The 20,315-nt window shown below is 44.9% G+C and overlaps 1 protein-coding gene across 6 annotated transcripts; it reads right to left on the bottom strand.

Moving 5' to 3' along the window:
• Positions 1–4,256: 4,256 nt before the first annotated feature.
• LOC138390220 (zinc finger protein 266-like) lies at positions 4,257–20,092 on the bottom strand. 6 transcript variants are annotated; one of them, XM_069479155.1, is made up of 7 exons: positions 20,040–20,092; positions 10,168–10,319; positions 9,513–9,646; positions 8,815–8,941; positions 8,144–8,224; positions 7,178–7,260; positions 4,257–6,351 (listed from the first exon to the last, which is right to left on the bottom strand). In XM_069479155.1, the coding sequence occupies exons 2-7, from the start codon at positions 10,190–10,192 to the stop codon at positions 4,909–4,911; spliced, it is 1,893 nt and encodes a 630-aa protein (XP_069335256.1). In that variant the 5' UTR covers positions 10,193–10,319; positions 20,040–20,092; the 3' UTR covers positions 4,257–4,908. The 6 variants fall into 6 exon arrangements, with proteins under 6 accessions (XP_069335256.1, XP_069335224.1, XP_069335231.1 ...); XM_069479123.1 differs by lacking the exon at positions 20,040–20,092 and having other exon boundaries at positions 10,168–10,819; XM_069479130.1 differs by lacking the exon at positions 20,040–20,092 and having other exon boundaries at positions 9,561–9,646; positions 10,168–10,819.
• Between the last annotated feature and the right edge of the window lie 223 nt (positions 20,093–20,315).

Raw genomic sequence — 20,315 nt, 5'->3', positions numbered from 1 at the left:
CGCGGGGAGCGGGAGTGCACTTCTGCGTCTGGTCGCGGTGCGAGGGGCAGGACCCCGGGGTCTTCGGGGGAAAGAGGCTGCTGGAACCGCCACCCTGCAAAGCAAACAGAGAGATTCCAGGAGGGGGACCAGGCGGCAGCCAGAGGGAGAGCGCTGTGAAGGGCTCCCCGTCTTCTCCCTCCTCAAAAAGGGCTCTTTATTTTGCCCGTTTTATGGATGGGAAACAGAGGCATAGACAGGCCATGTAACTTGGCCAAAGGAGTCTGAAAATGGATCCCAGGTCGCTTGATGCCTTACACTATCTCCCAGGGAACGTGGTAAATATCAAGCTACAAGCAAAGAAAAAAAATCGGAATTTAAAGTCCTCTGGTGCTACAGTTGCTATTACTATATTTTGACAAAACCAGGAATTTTTTGCATCTCAAAAACGCCTTCTTGGGGCGGTGGGGAAGGGAGGGATATATACCTACATGATGGGTGCAACGCGCACGACCTGGGGAACAGACACGCCTGGAGCTCTGACTCGGGGGGAAAGGCGGTACAGGAGCAACGTATGTAACCTGCAATTCTGTATACCCCATAACGAGATGAAATAAAAAAAAAAAAAACAACGCCTTCTTTTGGCATTTTCTAAATATCCCTGTGAATAAAACATCTGCCAAGATACGGCAGGATTTAAAAGTGATGGGGGAGCAGCCCTGCATGCCTGCAGTGCCAAAAGGCTGAGGCGGGATGATCGTTTGAGCCCAGGAGGAGTTTGAGACCAGCCTGGGCAACATAGCAAGACCTTCATCTCTGAAAAGATATGTTTCTTTTAATTTGAAAAAGAGGGACTGAGGATAAACACAGAAATGCCATGTGTCATAGATTTGTTTAATATAGCTGCTATTCAGGCATCCATTTTTAGGTCTGACATAAATTTCCCTTCCAGTTATGATATAGCCCACTTGTTCCTCATTTCACTGACCCAAAACCCAACACATCTCACAGCTGCTGACCACTGTTAAGACCAAACAGCCAACACCAGAGTCATGATTAGGAACGCTCCCGCCCCGCCCCGCCCCACCACTATAAGATCCACTTCTGGGTATATACGCAAAAGAATTCAAAGCAGGGATTGGAAGAGATATTCATAGCAGCGTTATTCGCAATATCCAAAAGGTTGAAGCAACCCAAATGTCGTATACCCATACAGTGGAATATTGTTCAGACTTGAAATTCTGATATGTGCTACAACACGAATGAATCCTGAAGACATGCTAAATGAAATAAGCCAGTCACCTTGGGTCTGCATGACCTGCAAAGTAGTCATATGGCCCTCCAGACCCACCCTGTACCCTGATGCCTAGAGTCACATCAGGTGAACACAGCTTAACACTGATGAAAGGAGTGGGTGTCTCAGTACGTTTATTGACCAATAACTGAGTTTCACTCTAGATATCCAGATATGACATGTTGAGACAGAACTAAAATCCCCACTGGTATCCTTCACTTTGCCATGACCTCTGTACCGGGCACTGTGGATTCATTATAGCCCTTAAAGCTCCTGGTGTCCAGAGGAAATGCCCTGGTGACACAATTAGAGGTGTGGAGGGCAGGTACTTTCACTGAAATACAGCCTAAAGAAAAGAAAGATGAAACCGATTCCACGTTTAACAGTGAGGAGTGGGAAACAGCAGTATGTTTCACTGGGTCAGAAATAGTTCAGAATCTTTTAAGAGTGAACCATCTTCTCTTTTTGCACACAATGCAAGCAGACCCATGTCTACTTTTTACCCCAAATAACATTCAACTTCACCTCAAGACTCTTCTCCTAAGCTGCCTTTTCAGCTGTGACACCCTGTAACAGGACACATTTCTCAGCAGCAATAATGTCCTTCCTAATGGCCACAGCCCCCTGAGGAACCCAACATCCACTTTATGAGAGGTGTGCCAGAGGGGACGGTGAGAGAAGTGGAAGGCTGCTGGCTATAAGTGAAGAAGTGGACAGGGTGGCAGAGGCTGAGGTAGTCCCAACCAGACCAGTGGCCAACGGGAAATCCAATGGGTAGCAATGTTGAAGGCTAAGGGAGAAATCCAGGACCAAGGATGTCATGGACACAAGAGGTCAATGTCAGTGCTGGATATACCCCAGGACAATTTGTGGAATAGACGTGTCCCCATTACTGTGGCCATTTCTTACAAAACTAAATATACTCTTACCATACAGTCCAACAATTTCTCTCCTTGATATTTACCCATAGGCGAAAACTTATGTCCACACAAAAATCTCTACATGGGTGTTTGTAGCAGCTTTCATGATTGCCAAAACTTAGAAGGAACTGAGATCTCCTTCAGTAGGGGAATAAACTATGGTACATCCAGACAATGCAATATTATCCAGTGTTAAAAAGAAATGAGATCTCAAGCCATGGACAGACATGGACGAAGCTTAAATACATATTACTAAGTGAAAGAAGCCAATCTGAAGATGCTACATGCTGTATGATTCCAACTATATGATATTCTGGAAAAGGTAAAACTATGGAGACAGTAAAAAGATCAGTGAAGGCCAGAGGTTAGAGGGGTGAATAGAATGTAGATGATCCGTGGACTTTGGGTGAAAATTAAGTATCCATGTAGGTTCATAAATTCTAACAAATATACCATTCTGGTGGGCTGTGTCAGTGGTGGCAGAAGCTACACATGTATAGTGGCAGTAGGAATACAGGAAGTCTTTGTACCTTCCACACAATTTTGCTGTGAACCTAAAACTGTTCTAAAACATAGAGCAGTTATTTCTTTAAGAGTTATTAAAACACGTATATTTTCAATATATTATATTACATATATTTCAATATATTTTAAATTAGTAAATAAGTTTTTTGCCACTCTGAGAAGTGAACATTATTTAGCAAAACTACCACTTTCCAACACGTTACATTAACAGGATTACTTTCCACTGCAAAATCTTAAGTAGCCCCTGAAATAATAGCAAAGGCCTTTCCATGTTTAACAGACTGTGTGGTGTCACTGTGAGTTATTACATGCTGGGCTGTGAGGAGATCCTGAAGCTTTCACACATTCCTTACATTCACATAGCTCTGAACTGTGACACTGTAAGTCACGAGGAACAAGTGAAGGACCTGCCGGCATTCTTTCTATTCACAGGGTTTTCCTCTAGTGTGGATGCTCGTGTAGATATTAAGGCTTGAGCCAAATAAGGTCTCTCCATATTCCTAACATACGTAGGGTATTACTCCAATGTGAGATTTCAGGTTATCATGGTTTGTGAAATATTTAAAGGTGGTGATACATTCACTGCATTCCTAGGGCATTTGCACTAATTTTAGACATGTAAATTAAGCCTTGCATAATTAGTAAAAGTTTTCCTACATGCCTTACAAGCAGTCTTCTCTCTTGTCCTCACCACACTGTGTGTTCTTTTTTTTTTTTTGAGACAAGAGTCTCACTCTGTTGCCCGGGCTAGAGTGCCGTGGCATCATCATAGCTCACTGCAACCTCAAACTCCTGGGCTCAAGCGATCCTCCTGCCTCAGCCTCCTGAGTAGCTGGGACTACAGGCATGCACCACCACGCCCAGCTAATTTTTTGTATATATTTTTAGTTTTCCAGTTAATTTCTTTGTATTTTTAGTAGAGATGGGGGTCTTGCTCTTGCTCAGGCTGGTCTTGAACTCCTGAGCTCAAACGATCCACCTGCCTCAGCCTCCCAGAGTGGTAGGATTGCAGGCGTGAGCCACCGCGCCCGGCCTACACTATGAGTTCTTACACCTTATGTAAGGTGCACAAAGTGCATGAAATCTCTTTCACATTCCTGATAATGGGGCTTCAGTCCACCTGAAGGTACTAAGTGTTGTGTAAGATCACGTTCCTTACTTTCAAAGTAAAAGAAACTTTATTTTCTTTACGCTCTTTTTTCATTCACAGGAGTTGGAAGTGAATATTAAGATCTGATGAACATGGAAAGGGTTTTTCCCATGCACCACATTCACAGAATTTCTCTCCTGTATGATTTCATACATTTTTAAAAAGTGCTAAAAACTGAATGAAAGCTTTCCCACACTCTGTATTTATAGGGTTTCTCTGCACAGCAGGTTCGTATATAAAATATATAAAGTTCGTATACAACTTCTAGAATAACTAAAGCCTTTCCTATGTTCCTTACAGTATGTTTCCTAGGGTTGCCATAACAAAATAACAGACTCAATGATTTAACCAAGAAAAATTTATTGGCTTAAATTCTGGAGACTGGAAGTCCAATATCAAGGTGAGGAGAGGGATGATTTCCTCTGGAAGCCAGAACAGAAAGATCTGTTCCAGGCCTCTGTTCCTGGCTTGCAGAGGGCCATCTTCTGGTGGGGTCACAAGGGCTTCTGTGTGTGTGCATCCTTCCTTCATATTCTCTTCTTATAGGAACACCAGTGATGCTGAATTAGGTAGGGATCAACCCTAACAGCCTCATTTGAAGTCACTCACCTGCCTTAAAACCTTATGTCCAAATACAGTGATGAAGAAAGAAATAGGGGTCAGTTTGAGAATATGAATTTGGGTGGGAGAGAGGATCATACAAGTCATACCATTAAAATTATAGGGTTTCTCTCCAATGTGAGTTTGTATATGCATATTAAGATTTGTGGAATTAGGAAAAGTTTTCTCAGATTCTCTACATTCATAGGGTTTCTCTTCAGCAAGATTTCTGATGTGTAAGGTAAGGCTTGAGGATTTAGTGAAGTCTCTTCCACATTCCCTGACATAGAGTCTTATCCACTCTAAATTCATACATGTTCATGAAGACCTGAGACATAAGTAAAGATCTTTCCACATTCCTTACATTCATATGGTTTCTCCCCTGTGAGTTATCTCATCTTTGAAGAGAATGGGGACACCTGTAAGCTTTCCCACATTGCTTACACAGACAGTTTCTCATCTGCGTGCCTTCTGTTGTGATTTCGAAAGGAACTGGAAGAACTGAAGGCTTTACCACACTCCTTACATTCATAGGGTTTCTCTCCAGTGTGAGTCCTTTCATGTAACTGAAATGAATTGGAATAACTGAAGGATTTCCCGCACCGCTTACATTCATAGGGTTTTTCTCCAGTGTGGATTCGCATGTGAAGGTTAACACATGTGGGGAACTTAAAGGCTTTGCCACATTCCATACACGTGTATGGTTTTTTGGCACTGTGAGTCCGCATGTGATTGTTAAGACTGGAGGAATGTGTAAATGCTTTCCCACATTCCGGGCACTCAAAGGGCTTCTCCCCAGTGTGAATTCTCAAATGTCCGCTAAGATTCGAGGAAATCGCAAAGGCTTTCCCACATTTGACACATTCAAAAGGCTTCTCTCCGGTGTGAGTTCTTATATGTTCACTGAGGCGAGAGGATCTAGCAAAGGCTTTCCCACAGTCCTTACATTCATAGGGCTTCTCTCCACTGTGAGTTCGTGCGTGCTTAGTAAGGTCTGAGTTCTGAGCAAAGGCCTTCCCACAGTCCTTACACTTGTAGGGTTTGATTCCAGTGTGAATTCGATAGTGATCATTAAGACATGAGGAATTTCTAAAGGATTTTCCACATACTTTACATTCAAAAGGATTCTCTGCAGCATGAGTTTTTATATGTTCTGTAAGTTGAGAAGACCTAGTGAAGACTGTCCCACATTCCTTACATTCATGGGGATTCTCCCCAGCGTGAACTTTCATATGTTGACTTAACCATGAGGAAACAGTGAAGGCCTTCCCACATTCCTTACATTTATAAGGCTTCTCTCCAGTGTGAGTTTTTCTATGCTGAGTAAGTTGACAAGACCTAGTGAAGGCTTTCCCGCATTCCTTACATTCATAGGGGCTGTCTCCAGTGTGAACTCCCATGTGAATATTAAGGTATGCAGAATATCTAAAGCCTTTTCCACATTCCTTACATTTGAAGGGTTTTTCTGAATTGTGACTTTGCATATGCACAGCAAAGTTTGTGGATGGAGTAAAACTTCTTCCACATTCCTTCCATTCATGAAGTTTTTCTCCACTGTTAGTTCTCGTATGTACTTGAAGGGGTGACTGATTAATAAAGGATTTCCCATAGTCACTGCATTCAAAGGATTTGTCTTCTGTGCACATTCTCTGGTAAACATTTGGAGTAAGGCTGAGGGCTTTTCCACTCTGACTCAACACAGAAAGTTTCTCTCCAGTAGAAGTTTTCTTATGTAGAGTAAGAAACTCCATTCCAGACTGATTATATTGAGACGTGTTCTCACTGTTTTGAGTTCTCTCGTGTGTCATAAGGCATGAGTGTTCACTGAAGACGTCTTCACATTGCTTGGACTCATTGAGCCCTGCTCCATTGTGGCTTCCTGTCTGTTGATAAGGGGATAAATAATGATTAAAGAGTTGTTCAGATTCATTAACAGATTCTATTCATCTGAAGACAGCAACATTATGATGATTATTTTCACTTTAACCATTTTTCATTACGTGCATACAATGATCTCTTTTAAGCAGAATGATGAAAGGCTTCTCTGCCTGAAAGCTGTGAGAATCTTACAAAAGATTTCTGTAGATTTTCATCAAATTGTTTAAAAAACTATTTGGTTACAAATATGGGCATGTACAACTGTGGGAACTCTGAAACAAGTGTCAAGCTAGGTTTCAAGTACCCCAAAATCATCATATTCCAACCATCTCTCCAGAGCCATTGTTCCTTCTTGGGTCAATGCTACTTTTCTCAAATAGCTCTCATTCTGCTGATTTTCTATAATAGAATTCCTAATCATCCCCGAATGTAAAAACTAAGAAATATTCCTTTGTTGTTGGCTGGGCGCGGTGGCTCACGCCTGTAATCCTAGCACTCTGGGAGGCCGAGGCAGGTGGATCGCTCAAGGTCAGGAGTTCGAGACCAGCCTGAGCAAGACCCCGTCTCTACTAAAAATAGAAAGAAATTATATGGACAACTAAAATATATATATATATATAAAAAATTAGCCGGGCATGGTGGCGCATGCCTGTAGTCCCAGCTACTCAGGAGGCTGAGGCAGTAGGATCCCTTGAGCTCAGGAGTTTGAGGTTGCTGTGAGCTAGACTGACGCCACGGCACTCACTCTAGCCCGGGCAACAGAGTGAGAGTCTGTCTCAAAAAAAAAAAAAGAAAAAGGAAAAAAAAGAAATATTCCTTTGTTTATCTTACCATTTGTATCCCACTGGAGGTCGGTTCCCATAAAAAATCCTGCTGAAGTGCTGACTCTTTGGTTTTAAGTTGCACTTGCCATTCTGAAGTTAAAGAGGAAAAGAAGTGTCAGGGTTTGGAGACAGAAATGGTAGACAGAAGGCATTGAAAATGATAGGGATCATTTATATTTGTTTTCAAATTAAACAGAGTAACAAAAACAGAAAACAAAGATGGATTTGATGATTCTGAATGTCAAAAATTTGGCAATAATAAGAATATGGTGTCAAAATTTTTAGATAGTTTATTATCAACTGTGATTCTATGAAAATTAAAAACTAATGGTGGGCCAGGCACAGTGGCTCACGCCTATAATCCTAGCACTCTAGGAGGCTGAGGTGGGTGAATCGCTTGAGGTCAGGAGTCCGAGACAAGCCTGAGCAAGAGCGAGACCCCGTCTCTACTAAAAATAGAAAGAAATTATCTGGCCAACTAAAAATATTTATAGAAAAAATAAACTGGGCGTGGTGGTGCATGCCTGTAGTCCCAGCTACTCAGGAGGCTGAGGCGGCAGGATCGCTTAAGCCCAGGAGTTTGAGGTTGCTGTGAGCTAGGCTGATGCCATGGCACTCACTCTAGCCCAGGCAACAGAGTGATACTCTGTCTCAATAAATAAATAAATAAATAAAATAAAATAAAATAACGGTGAACACAAAGAATATTATCAAGAAGGAAAGCAGACATATAGGACAAGAAGCATATATCAAATCAGTAAACTTAAGAAACATATTACGTTTCATTGTTAGAGCATAGGAAAGACTGAGTAGACAGAGAGTAATAGTGTGGGAAGTTGAAGATTCTGTAACTTCTGAGAAAAAAATGCTTCAACCTTCTAAGATGAAGTGTTCATCTTTAAAAGTTTCCTCATTATACTTCCAAACATACTGAACTCCTCATTAACCAGGGTTGTTCTTCACGTATGCTCACCATGAAGAATTCCTCTTTGGCCTGTCCTCGACTCTGCTTGTTCCAACCAAGAAATCAGACTGGGTTTGAAGAGCTGACATCCTGTGCACAGACAAAGACACATTAATGGAACAGGTTAATGTAAGAGATGATAAATCTTCCTACAATTCAGGACCTATAGTTCTAATTAAAGGTAGTGAAATTGTTTCAAAAGGGCTGAAAATAAAAATATCACCTCTGTGTCCCCAAAAGACTGGTTATCTCTGACCCCTGAAGTCCACATTCAGGCTGATGGACACACTTACAAAGCACTAAGACTTCTCCAAATAGGAAATAAAGTAAGTGAAACAAAGAGACTTTCATGCTCATGAAGCAACAACTACACCTGCCATTCTTCAACACTATAGTGCATCAGATTCATCAGGAGAGCTGTGAAAACAGATCCAACTACAGAGCTTCAAACTATGTCACAGGTGAAGACTTAGAACGTACATTTCAAACACAGTGATGGTAATGCTCTTCACCTGATACCAAATTTTGAGAACCACCAAGTAGATAAAAGCTTATCGGGGCAGGGCCTATGTCTGTTATTGCCCATTGTATTCCGAGTTGATATCACAGATCCTGCAACGCAGTGAGTACACAACATCATCTGTTCCACGGCAGGCTACAAGGAATGATGCTAGTCTTACCTACTGTGGCCAAATTCTTGTAGTTCTCCAGCATCACATCTCTGTAGAGATTTCTCTGAATTGGGTCCAATAAAGTCCACTCCTCTGGGGTGAAGTCCACAGCCAGATCATCAAAGGTTACTGAGTCCTAAACCATCATACACACGCTGGCTTCAGCCACATAATATGCACACCAATGTTCACTACAAATGACGATGTGGGAGCCAATTCCTACAGAGAGTTCTGCGGGCTCCCATTGTCTACCTTGGAGTTCAATGGTCCCAGGAACCCTCTCTCCCCACTCACTCACTGTCCATCTCCTCGAGTGACATGGCCTTAATGGCACCTCTTACACATACTCTGATCTCACCACAACCAGACCAGGAGCTCATCTTATTTCCCTCTCTTGCAGCATACTGTTGAGCACATTGCATCTGCTTGATAAACACTGACTGGATAAATTCTCTGACCAAAGGGTACTTTCATCTCCTTACTATGTGTCAGAGCACTCAGCAAAATAAAAAAATATGCAGTTGGGACCATTAAGGTAGATTAATTAGTTAACACTGAAATACTGGGACGACTTTCAAGGTAATCCCTCACCAATTTGACAGGCTCCACTCCTGGGGAAATTAAACTAGCGACTCAGTTCCTGAAGGAGGTTTTATTTGCTTTAAGAAGCTCTGGATGCAATTCTGTATAGAAGGAAATGTGTCTACCTGATGGACGCAAGTATGACATTTGGAAAGGATGCACTTCCTGCGTACCTGGTAACAATCTGTCAGCCAGCCAGCCACTACTCTTTCTACCTCTGTCGTTTCTTCAGGAAGGCAGACTGGGTCCCTATAAAGGCCTCATAGAAAAGAAAGAAGGCATGAGAACCCAGAGCGGACCATAATTCGCACCTTCATGTGCCTGGAAGTCATTCCATCCTAGTCTGAAATTCCCATATAATCCAGCACATTCGAGAAAACACGCGCGCGCGCGCGCGCACACACACACACACACACACACTCCTGCTATACAATGCCAGAGCAGTCCTGTCTCACCTAAAAGCTGAAAAATGGACAGTCAGCCATGCTGCCCATCAGGAAAGGGGGAATAGTCTTATTTTACAGGTAAGCAAACTCAAGCCTGGAGAAATGGGACTCTTTATTTGCCCATGGTGATAAAACTTGTGAAAGGGACTACGCAGCGTCTCCTCCCAAAGCACACATCCAGGGGGCTGAACTAGAACACGGCATTCCCTGGCCCACTCCAGCACCTTGGAAATGCACCAGCAGCATGGCTGCCTGGGCCCAGGCCACTGGACTCTATACTGTGCAGGGGGACTTAGAGCAGAGCCTCTGAAAAAGAGCAGCAACAAGGACTTACCATGGGACAAATCGATGGCTGCCATCCTGTGAGGGTGACGGCTAAATGTGCTTGAATGCTCCTTTCCTGGTTCCAGGGCTTCCTTCAGGACGGCTGTGAATCCACATGGACAGAGGCCACCCCCATTGTCTTTACACAGGGTTAACGGAGCCCTGTTTGCATCAATCATTAATCGACAAGCATTACTTATCCATCATCAAACATCACACGTCACCTTTCTCTCTGCAGGTGACACATGTGAAAGCCACTTTCTGAAAACAGTTTACTCTATAACATGAGTATTAGTAACATCAATTGCCATTTACTGAGGACCAGTGTAGTATGTGCCACAAGTTGCACTTGCAACTTTATGTAGATTAGCTCACTTCAGTATCGTAACAGCCCTACACAGTGGATACCATTTACCCCTATCTAATAAGAAAAAACCTACATGCAGACAACACTAGTATTTGGCCCAGTTTAATCCAGTTCGGAAGTGGTGGGCCAGGACTTGGGTGCAGGTAAGTTTGTTCCCAATGCCTGATCTCCTGTGGTTGTTGTGACTTCCACACATGACCAGAGTCTATCTAAACCTGCACAGCGCAATACAGTAGTCACCAGCCACGTGTGTTACTGAGCACTCCATGGGAACCCAGCATGACTGAAAAACAGAATTTTTTGTTTTATTTAGTTTTAATAAAATTGATAAAAACTAAAAATAAGATAAAATTGTAATAAAAATTAATCAGTCTTTAATAAATAAAACACAGAACAGCAGCCCCAATGCTCAACGACAGAATAGTATCTGAATGATGACAATCACTAAAAGGTGCTCAGTTCATTTTTCCAAATTAACCTTCACAAAAATTTGACAGCCCTGATTCTATGAATGAGAAGACTAAACCCTGAAGTCACACCAGATGACAAACACCACTGGGTATAAATTGTAACCACTACCACAGGTCTCAAACTTGGATCCTTGGGCTGAACAGGCCCACAAATGTGTTTCCTTTGGTGGCATCTGCACCAAGTGTTTTACTTTATGTAAATGTGAGCTATAATTAATGTACAAACACATATATGTATGTATATATATACATATATATATATTTTTGTTTTTTTTTTGAGACAGAGTCTTGCTCTGCTGCCCAGGCTGGAGTGCAGTGGTGTGATCATAGTTCACTGCAGCCTCAAACTCCTGGGCTCAAGTGATCCTCCTGCCTTGGCCTCACAGAGTCCTAGGATTATAGGCATGAGCCACTGTGCCCAGCCAAACACACAGATCTTAAATACTCAGTGGATGAATTTTGACAATCGTATACACTCAAGTAATCAAAAGCCTAAACAAGATACAGAACATGTTCCTCTCCCCAGAGAACCAGCCTGCCCTTTCCAGTTCTTTCTTTCACACTCACCTCCAGATCAGCACTTCGTGATTTCTTTCATTTATGAGACAGTGTATAGGTATGTTAGGTATGGTGCTCATCTTTCTCAGATGTATATCCTAACTTAATTTTTCTCTCTTGTTTAAAGAAATAATGAGAGAAAAACGTTAAAATCTCCCACTGGAATTGTGGACTTGTCTATTTCTTCTTCCATGTCTGATGTATATTCCTTTATACATCTTCTAACAACAACAGGTGGGTACATCTATTGAACTTTCATATTTTTGGAGGAAAAATACCTTTTATCATAATGAACTCTGTGTATCTCTAGGAGCGTTCTTAGATGATGTGTGACACGGGGATCTGCTTTCCTTTGGAGAGTGTTTGCAACCCTGGGACAGCATTACTTGTCCTTTGGATGCCAATGTTCCCCCTTACCTGGCACAGAGCCTGACTCACTAAAGGTACCTGGTGATTTTCGTGATACAACAAAGATCCTTCTCAATATACCTAGATTATAGCTAAGTGGCTGTTCATGACACAATATAAATCACCGGAAATGTACTGAATTATTCAACAAATGCCAGGGTGGGAGGAACACGGTCTCCTTCCGTGCACTCACCCACCACCCGCAGCTTGTCTGCACACTGCAGACCAGTTTCCCACGGCCTCCTGATGTGGGTACTCACTGCTCTCACTCCCACATCCTCACGGGCTCCCTAATTCCCTCTGCTCAGGAGCCCCATGGTCAGGGCCTGCCTGCACTCCAGACAGCTGCCTTCTGCTCCCCCAGAGACTGACTCTGGTCCAGGTAACCCAGCAAACTTCTTCACTGGCCAGTACGGCTGCAATGACACCGTCTCCAACAAGGTCTGAGGCCCAGTCTTGGGGAGGGGGCCCCACTCTGAGCCTGGCTGTCTTTAGGCACTCTGTCAACTCTAGGATATATGCTGGAGTTCACTTTCCATCTCTGTATCATACTACTGTTAAATCGAGGTGAGATTTCTTTCTTCTCACTAGACACAGTCTTACACACAACTGAGAGGGACAATGTTTTCTGGAGATAAACACGCAAAGATCAGAATTTAGAATTGGTTTGCTCAAACTTCTAGGCTTGAGCATAGAGCTGCGATTCTTACCAATCAAGAAAACATTCAGCAGCATCACAGTAATCTAGCTACTACCTATGGTTGATTACGATGAAGGGCCTGTTTCAAAAGGGACCAAGAGAATCTTACTTACGCTGCAGTCTGAACTCGCTGCAGTACAAGACTCTTGAGCATTTAGTCCAAATGATCCAGCAGAACCAAAGATGCTCAAAGTATCCATGGTCAGTAGGATGCGGTTGGGAGCCTCCGGCAAGCACCGATAGGAGACTCGCAGTATAGACCTCCAGTAGTTTGGAGCAAATGCATGCCCTCTTCTGCAGGAAACTTCTGCAGTTGACATTTTGAGAAACTGCTTACCACTCGGTACATGGTAGAGACTGGACAACTAACCACGGGACATCAAGAGACCAAGGAGCCTGCACTTCCCATCATGAACTGGGTGTTGTCTGACCCTCCTAGCCCTAAGTTTGGACATAGGCAGCTATAATCGGCCATCGCTGGAGATGGCACCTAAGACATAGAGCTCAGGCAGTTCTGGTGAGTACAAGTAAACTGTGTGAGCAGGAGACAAAGACTCAACACCGGCTGCACCGCCTCCTCTCCCTCAGTCCATGCCCACGGCTTCCTTCCACCCGCTGGACTAAGACAAAACCAGGTTTCCAGGTGGGCCTGCAGGATATGCTAGTACCTCCCGGAAGTGGCAAGCTGACGCACTGCAGGCCTGCGGAACACTGACCCCGAAGGACACAACTAATGAAAAGTCTTCCCAGCGGCAGAACTTCAAGCAGCGTATTTGGCTGTCTCTGGGTGTGGAGTGAGAGTTGGCCAGAAGATGCACACACATTTATAGACATTGCCTATGGTTTGGCTGGATGGTCAAGGAAGTGAGAGGAACGAGGCTGATGACCTCTGGGAGACCTCTCTGAAAGGACAGACTGTGTCCCACGCAAATGCCCACCAAAGGTAACCCACTGGAAAGAAGGTGGGCAAAAACTGTGTAAAGATGTCAGTTACTTCCCCACCACCTCAGAGATTGCTCAATGGGCCCATGAACAAAATGTCCTTGGTAGCAGGCACAAACGCTATGCATGGGCTCAACAATATGAACTCCACTTGCCAAGGCTGACCCAGCTAACGTTACTGCTGTACCTAACCCTGTGAAAGCAGAAGTCAACACCTGAGTACCCAATACGGCACCATTCCTTAGGGGTATCAGCCAGCCACTTGGTCCTCTTCTATCATGAGAGGTGACAAAGATTCATTCTCACTGGCACAGACCCATGCCGTGGATGCAGACTGGCCTTTCTACTAGTTATGTTTCTGCTGGCAATGCCACCCACAGACTCACAAAAGGCTGTATCAGCAGTCATGGCCTCCACACAACATTGTTTCTAAACCAACTGGTCTGATCATAGAACCCATCACCCTGAGGTAGCTGATCTAAACGAAAGGTGGAAAAGAGTATATCGAAAACTCAGTCATGGGGCCAATCGGGAGACAATCCTCTGACAAAAAGGTATTCTGGGGCTGGGCACAGTGGCTCTCGCCTGTAATCCTAGCACTCTGGGAGGCCGAGGCGGGTGGATCGTTTGAGCTCAGGAGTTCAAGACCAGCCTGAGCAAGAGTGAGACCCCATCTCTACTAAAAATAGAAAGAAAATTAGCTGGACAGCTAAAAAATTTATAGAAAAAATTAGCCAGGCATGGTGGCGCGTGCCTGTAGTCCCAGCTACTCGGGAGGCTGAGGCAGGAGGATCGCTTGAGCCCAGGAGTTTGAGGTTGCTGCAAGCTAAGCTGATGCCATGGCACTTTAGCCCGGGCAATAGAGTGAGACTCTGTCTCCAAAAAAAAAAAAAGTATTCTGGGCTGGACACAGTGGCTCAGGCCTGTAATCCTATCACTTTGGGAGGCCAAGGCAGGAGGATTGTTTGAGGCCAGGAGTTTGAGAGCAGCCTGGACAACATAGCAAGACCCCATCTCTACAGAAAAATTTAAAAATTAGCCAGGTGTGGTGGCGTGCACCTGTGGTCCCAGCTACTTGGGAGGCTGAGGCAGGAGGATCACTTGAGCCCAGGAGTTTGAGGTTGCAGTGAGCTATGATGATGCCACCGCACTCTAGCCCAGGCAACAGAGTGAGACCCTATCTCAAAACAACAACAACAACAACAACAACAAGGTGATGTCATCTTACAGGACAAGGTAAATGCTTGGAAGTCAGAATATACAGGTCCAGGTATTGATGGGTGAAGCACAATTAGCTTCACTGACAGAACTTTTACTTCCAATCCCAGCAACTTAGAGTCCTGTAGTTTTGGAGATCTTAGTCCCCTGTGGGGCACAAATACGGCCCCAACATATTGGAAGATGAGATTGCAACCTGGCCACTTTAGGCTTCATATACCAGAAAACCAAGAAGCAAAACCAAAAAACAAACATATAAAAAACAGGGAGATTAATATACTGGCTCAAGTAATCAATCATAATTACCAAAGGAAACATGGGGCACTACTATAGGATTAAGGCAAAAAGGATGATGTGTAGCACCTCCAGGTACCTCTCTGCTCTACAGAAAAGGTTAATGGAAAATTACAACCGAAAAAACACAGAACAATGGAGGACTCAGACCTTTGTGGAATGAAGGTGTGGATCACTCCAGCAGCTACAGAACCCAGAGCAGCTGAGGTTCTGGCTGAAGGCAAGGAAACTATGGAAACGGTCATTGAAGAGGCCACAGATATCAACTCCAACCTTCAGACCAATGACAGGAACATGAAACGCAGTGGTTTTGCATGTTTTCTCTTTGCTTGTTATAGGTATGTGTTTGTTTATACACGTGTTTATTTATATAAACTAACCATTCCCCACTTCTATCTCCTTCCTGCTTTTATTTTATATACATGTTACTAGAGGTTAAATTTATAATTTAGTCTTTAGGAAACAGACTATTCAGTGAGAATGTGACTATATTTGAGGAGTAATTAAGATGGCCTGTGATGGGGAAATAATGACTAATGGGACTATATCATCGTCCCACAGTAGGGAAGGGTGAGAACTTCTTCCTATGTCTTAGGTACAAATGCAGACTTTTTTAATTATTATAAGGAAACTCACATGTGTCTAGAGGGGTATGTATGGATGGTGAGATGACAAAGAAGGGACCATGCCAATTCCAAATTTATTTATCTCAGTTCCAATTTTATCTTCAATACCTGCTATGGAATGTAAGACTGTATTCTTTATTGCTGTTATATTTACACTAACATATTGAGCTTTGTAAGGAAGAGCGTGTCATATATTTAGTATAGGTGCTGCCTCGGCATCCATTTTTAGGTCTGACATAAGTTGCCTGAAACCCAGTCCTACCCTTTCACCTTTGGCCTAGTTAAAACTTCCCTCCCCGTGTGGTTGTTTATGACATAACCTGCTTGTTCCTCATGTCAGTGACCACAAACCCAACACACCCCACAGCTGCTGATCTCCCTGGAACCTAATGGCCAACACCAGAGTCTAAGCTCCGTGCTCCGTGTGTTTTCTTTAACCCAGCCAATCCGTGACCCCACAGGGAAGCCTGAGGGACGACACCGTGGGCTTTAATAAAGGCAGAGTCCCACAGGCCCTCTCTCTCATTCCCTGCCCACTGCTGAGCACCCTCCTGTCTCTGGACCTCCCACTGGCCCTCGGGGGCAGCCCTCTTCTCTTGTGGATCTGTCAGTTATAAAACGCTTCTGTTACTTCCTGTGCTTTGCTGTGCTGCCTTGTGGCTCACCTGACCACACCAGACTGTCACTCTCCTCCAAGGCTAAGGAGGGACAGCACGTATAGCCACTCTTCCGAGAGAGACCTCTAGACCACAACAGAAGAAAATACAATTGGTGCAGCGAGCAAGGTGTGTGGTCACAACCGTGAGGGACACCCCAAAATGCCTTCAGACTGCTCTTGGCCCTCCACGTGGCTGATGCCACTTGGGAAGGCTCCACAGCCCAATGGGTCTATCTACGCTGCTAGGCGTCGCCGCCTGTTACCTTTGTCGAATGCTGCCAAAACTCCCCTCCGTAAATTGCGTGAGTCCTAGAGAGCCCAAGTGTTCCGTGGGACTCACCAATGGCTAGCCTCAGTAGGGCCTGAGGGGCAGCCACAGTCACTAGCCAAGACCGCTGTCACCCCCAAACAGGAACTACCGGTCTGGGGGAAACTGACTATACTCCGAAGGCCTGTGGGGCCCAGAAGGCCTGTTACTGAGAGGCAGGAGAGGGTAAGGCGGACACTGGGCCAACGGGAGGGTTAACGGAGTGCGAGAGGGACGCCAACAATCTGACCGCCCACTGAGGGGGAGGCAATATCCGGGGACGTCACAGACTTCCCAACCTGACACGAGGGGCGCCCCCTTCAACGAGGAGGTGATGGCCCCTCACTGGCAAGGATGCCACGGGCCGGCTGTCCCTGCGTCGCTGCCTTCCCTGCATCTGTTGCTCTCCAACTCCAACCCCAGGGAGGCCGACTGGAGCCCCCTCGCCTGGGAGGCGGCTGCCGAGAGAAGGGCTAACGGCAACCACAAATGGAGGCCCGAGCTCAAAACAGGGGCCATGTGGGACCACCAGGAGCTTGTCAGGTAAACATCTGAAGAGAAATGAAAAACTATTTTAGGCCGGGCATGGTGGCTCACGCCTGTAATCCTAGCACTCTGGGAGGCCGAGGTGGGCGGATCGTTTGAGCTCAGGAGTTCGAGACTAGCCTGAGCAAGAGCGAGACCCCACCTCTACTAAAAATAGAAAGAAATTATATGGACAGCTAAAAATATATATAGAAAAAATTAGCCGGGCATGGTGGCACATGCCTGTAGTCCCAGCTACTCGGGAGGCTGAGACAGGAGGATCGCTTGAGCTCAGGAGTTTGAGGTTGCTGTGAGCTAGGCTGACGCCACGGCACTCACTCTAGCCTGGGCAACAGAGTGAGACTCTGTCTCAAAAAAAAAAAAAAAAAAGAAAAACTATTTTAGCCGCCTGGAGATACACGCCATTCTAAAGATTTTACTTGGAAGGAGGAAAAAGAAAGGGGGGAAAGGCCTCATTATCTTGAAGTCCGGCTGTTCCAGTCCTCTACTGCCTGGTGGCTCTGGGCCCCGTATCCCTCCCTCTTTTCCTCTTATCAACCAGTGACAGAAACTAAGAACACTTCAGGCAGCTAAAAGCCTCAGACCACCAAAAAAAAAAAAACAGGTTGTGTGGTGGGGGGAAGCCCTCAGCTTTAGGTGGCTACAAGCCAAAGGAAAAAAAAAAAGGAACTTTCAACTTTTAAGCTTTAAGTACTAAGCAAACACCAGGTCTAACAAACATAATGCTGCTAGCCCTAGATTACTTAATGACTTAAAACCATGAGACGAACGGCGAAAAAATAAAAGGTAATCAGATTTTAACTTAACTAACATTTGCCCCACACATCCACACCTGAAGGAAATCTGGGTGTAGGTTACTCAAATCAATGGAGATTACCGTTTCCCCCGAAACACCTGCCTCTCATCAGGAAACCCTTAACTCCCTGGGGAGAGGATCACCTACTCTGTGGAACCTTCTGCGACTGCCCTCCCGCTTTCTACCCCCAACCTCCTGCCTCCCCTGCCCAACCGCAAGCACTCCCTCCCCCTGGTTACTTGCAGCACCACTAATCTTCACATACGCGTTACTGAATTACCACTTCAAAACCTCCAACATAACTGCCCCTACTAAAACGCTAAATTCATTGTTAAATACCATTCCCCCTGCAGTCAGCATCTCCAGCACTCAAACTGCAACTGCCTTATGGTTAAAAGATGATACTGAGGCGCCAAGGGATGTATTGGCACAAATCTGTTTAACCTAGTTGCTGCCCCAGCATCCATTTTTTTGGCCTGACATAAGCTGTTTGAAACCCAGTCATACCCCATCACCTTTGGCCTAGTTAAAACTTCCCCTCCTTGTGTGGTTGTTGGGATATAACCCGCTTGTTCCTCATGTCAGCGACCACAAACCCAACACACCCCGCCGCTGCTGAACACAATGAAACCTAATGGCCAACACCATCCCCTTTCTGTGTGTGTTTTCTTTAACCCAGCCAATCCGCAACTCCTGAGGGGAAGCCTGAGGGATGATGCCCGTGGACCTCAATAAAGGCGGAGTCCCACAGGTCCTCTCTGTCTCATTCCCAACCCACTGGTGGGCACCCTCCTGTCTCTGAACTTCCAGCTGGCCCTCGGAGGCAGTCCTCCTCTTGTGGATCTGTGCATAATAAAATGCTTCTGTTACTTCATGTTTCATTGTGCTGCCTCCTCTGTGTTTCACCTGACCAAGACACCAGAACATAACTCTCCTCCTGGTCAGGGCAGGGCTAGAATGTAGAGCCACTCTCCAGAGAGAGACTTCAACACCGAGTTGGGGTCTTGGGATGGGACAGACACTGCAAAAGGAAGGGGACTTCACCTGCCTGATACAACTGCCACATGGTAGTCGGCGGTGTGGGTGTGAGGGCTCCTCATGGTTCTCTGCCCATGCCATGTGCCCAGGACACAGTCCCCAGGCGGTTTAGAAGCCCTGGCCTAGTCACCACCATCCTGTGGCCCTCCTAACACAGACCACACACTCCAAACCCTCATCCATTTGCAGTAATACACTTATTTGCTTGGTTAGATGACAGCCTCCTCCACTAGTTTACAAATTCCGTAAGAACAGCTGTAGGTTGAATTTCTTCACCATGTCTTAAATCAACCATTCAGGGACTCATCAGTTTACAGGAAATACAAGAAATGGGGGAAACACTGAAATGCAACCAGAAATACCAAAATGGGTGACTCTCTGAAAGAACGAGTGATTAGCAACAGCAATAGTTTCAAAGAAACTAAAATAAAACTGCAATGTACAAAACTTAGATATCAGATCCAAAAACAACCAAAGGCATATTTTGAGACAATGGTGAATTTTACTTTTTGAAACAGGGTAGATATTAATATCAATTCCCTTGATTCAAATAATAGTTTTGCGGTTTTAACAGGACAATGTCTTTATTTATAGCAAATTATTATCAAGCATTTAAATCTTAAGTGTCAGCTTACTTCAAAGCCTCCATCCCTCCCTCATATAAGCCATCGTTTTGAAGCTCTTTGGGGAGATACAAACCTAGGAAGTTCAGATGAAAAGAACAGCTGAGTATTCTCGCTTTTCTTTAGTACAGACACTTGCAGTCTACAAACGTTTATATTCACACATAACAATAAGCACAGCCCAGACACCTGAAAAAGTAGCCTTCTCGTTCTACCCGAATGTAATATGTCAAAAATAACGCTCAAAGGGAATAGCAAGTTCGCAGATGAAACGTCTGTTCGCAAAAACAGGAGGAAGAGGCCCCTTGAACCAACTTTCACCCCCGCTCACCGAGACGGGCCGGAATCGCCAGGTCCGTGAGGCGAGAGGACGCAGAGCCACCGTCACCCTGACTCGAACAGCGGGAATTCCTTGCATTCTGGCGGGGAGGGGAAAAAATCACACACATTGCTTTGGAGGATTTTGAAGAGGCAATCACCGTGTCTGAAAAAACCCTGCGGAAAAGCCCCGAGGACATAGCGGCCTCTCGGTCCTGGCCGCGCCGAGAAGACTCACGGCCGTGGCGGAAGCGATAGGACCGGGCCGAGCCTCCCCGAGGCAGTCCCT

Source organism: Eulemur rufifrons, chromosome 2 (genome assembly GCF_041146395.1).
Source record: "Eulemur rufifrons isolate Redbay chromosome 2, OSU_ERuf_1, whole genome shotgun sequence".
In the NCBI taxonomy this organism is placed as follows: domain Eukaryota; kingdom Metazoa; phylum Chordata; class Mammalia; order Primates; family Lemuridae; genus Eulemur; species Eulemur rufifrons.
This window is presented reverse-complemented; position numbering and strand designations above follow the sequence as displayed.

Excerpts from the sequence above, each read along its gene's own strand:
- LOC138390220 (XM_069479123.1), bottom strand. The coding sequence starts at position 10,336 with ATGATTGATGCAAACAGGGCTCCGTTAACCCTGTGTAAAGACAATGGG. Across the intron at positions 8,942-9,512 it reads GTCATACTTGCGTCCATCAG|GACTCAGTAACCTTTGATGA; the intron begins GTAGACACATTT and ends ATGATGGTTTAG. Across the intron at positions 8,225-8,814 it reads CAAGAATTTGGCCACAGTAG|GATGTCAGCTCTTCAAACCC; the intron begins GTAAGACTAGCA and ends GTCTGTGCACAG.